Genomic DNA, 1,162 nt, shown 5'->3' on the forward strand with positions numbered 1-1,162 from the left:
CTGTTTTTCTTGGTAGTGGTCATCCTTTCACTACAGGCATTCATCCTCCTAACACATTCAACATGTGCTCAGTTACATGACCTGTTTGAAACCACACCTCAGAGCACTGTCTTTGAACCTAGCCCACGTTGCCTGTGCATGGTGTCAGGAGAAGAGAGGCAGGCGGATGATTAAGATGAGTAGATCAAAATTACCATTCTCAGTTTTGACCTAGAAGAGTCAGTATGGAGAGGGGTCTATCTTCCCACTCTCAACTCTTAGATCATACTCTTCTAGGCTGGTGGAGGAAGATATCTTCCTAGTGTCTGGCACTTTTCTATTTGCCAGGTATTTACAAAATATTATTTACATACTCAGGAATAATTTCTCCAATATCATTTTGCCATCGACAAGTAATAAGAGCATATCCCTTCTTGTAAGTCGTTTCATACTCACAGACTGGCATGTTAATTCCCTTTTTTAATGCACAGTACGCTCCTTCTATTTGTTCCTTGGTCTTGTGACATTTCCTAACCCCATTCTTACATGCCACATACTTGGTGTAACAGGTCTTTTGCAACTCCTCATATGCTACGTAGAGGAAGAAATGTTCTTTCCTGCAGTAGTATCTGTTGTGGATATTTCTTGCTAACATTTCACTAGTACACAGGTGATACTCGTCTAATTTGTAATCAGGCGCAAGCATGACATGCTTTTGGAAACTCTCTTTGGTGGGTGGTCTGGTAGGCCCTGTACTGTGTAATTCATCCAAATAATCTTTAAATTTTTCTTCCATCTCATCCGAGAAATCATGTTCAACAAGCATCAGAACCTGCAGTGGAAGTGGCTGCAGCAGCAGGAGCAGCAGAGGCAGGGACTGTGAGGTGAGCAGGGTGCACATCTTTTCCTGTTGGGAATACAAGAGATATAGAGATACGTTCTGCTGTGACACTGTGCTCCTTCTATTCCTGGGCAGGCTCCATTTTCACCACCTATTGCCTTTGTGAGCTCTAAGACTTTGAATCATTTTAAAATTGACAACTCAGAATCTAAGTACCTCTGAAATATTGACTAAAAACTGGCCTTACAAGACCTACGTTCAGTCTAGAAGACTGTCGATAAGAAAGGGAAAGGTGAAGGAAGGAAGGAGAGAAATGAGGAAAGGGAGGGGGATAAAAGTCAG

General features: G+C 42.2%; 1 protein-coding gene across 1 annotated transcript; it reads right to left on the reverse strand.

The window, feature by feature from the left end:
- Positions 1-288: 288 nt before the first annotated feature.
- RNASE9 (ribonuclease A family member 9 (inactive)) lies at positions 289-880 on the reverse strand. Its single transcript, XM_006756780.2, has one exon. The coding sequence runs from the start codon at positions 878-880 to the stop codon at positions 332-334; it is 549 nt and encodes a 182-aa protein (XP_006756843.1). The 3' UTR covers positions 289-331.
- Positions 881-1,162: the final 282 nt, after the last annotated feature.

This window comes from Myotis davidii, unplaced genomic scaffold (genome assembly GCF_000327345.1).
Source record: "Myotis davidii unplaced genomic scaffold, ASM32734v1 scaffold594, whole genome shotgun sequence".
In the NCBI taxonomy this organism is placed as follows: Eukaryota; Metazoa; Chordata; class Mammalia; order Chiroptera; family Vespertilionidae; genus Myotis; species Myotis davidii.

Excerpts from the sequence above, each read along its gene's own strand:
- RNASE9 (XM_006756780.2), bottom strand. The coding sequence starts at position 880 with ATGTGCACCCTGCTCACCTCACAGTCCCTGCCTCTGCTGCTCCTGCTG.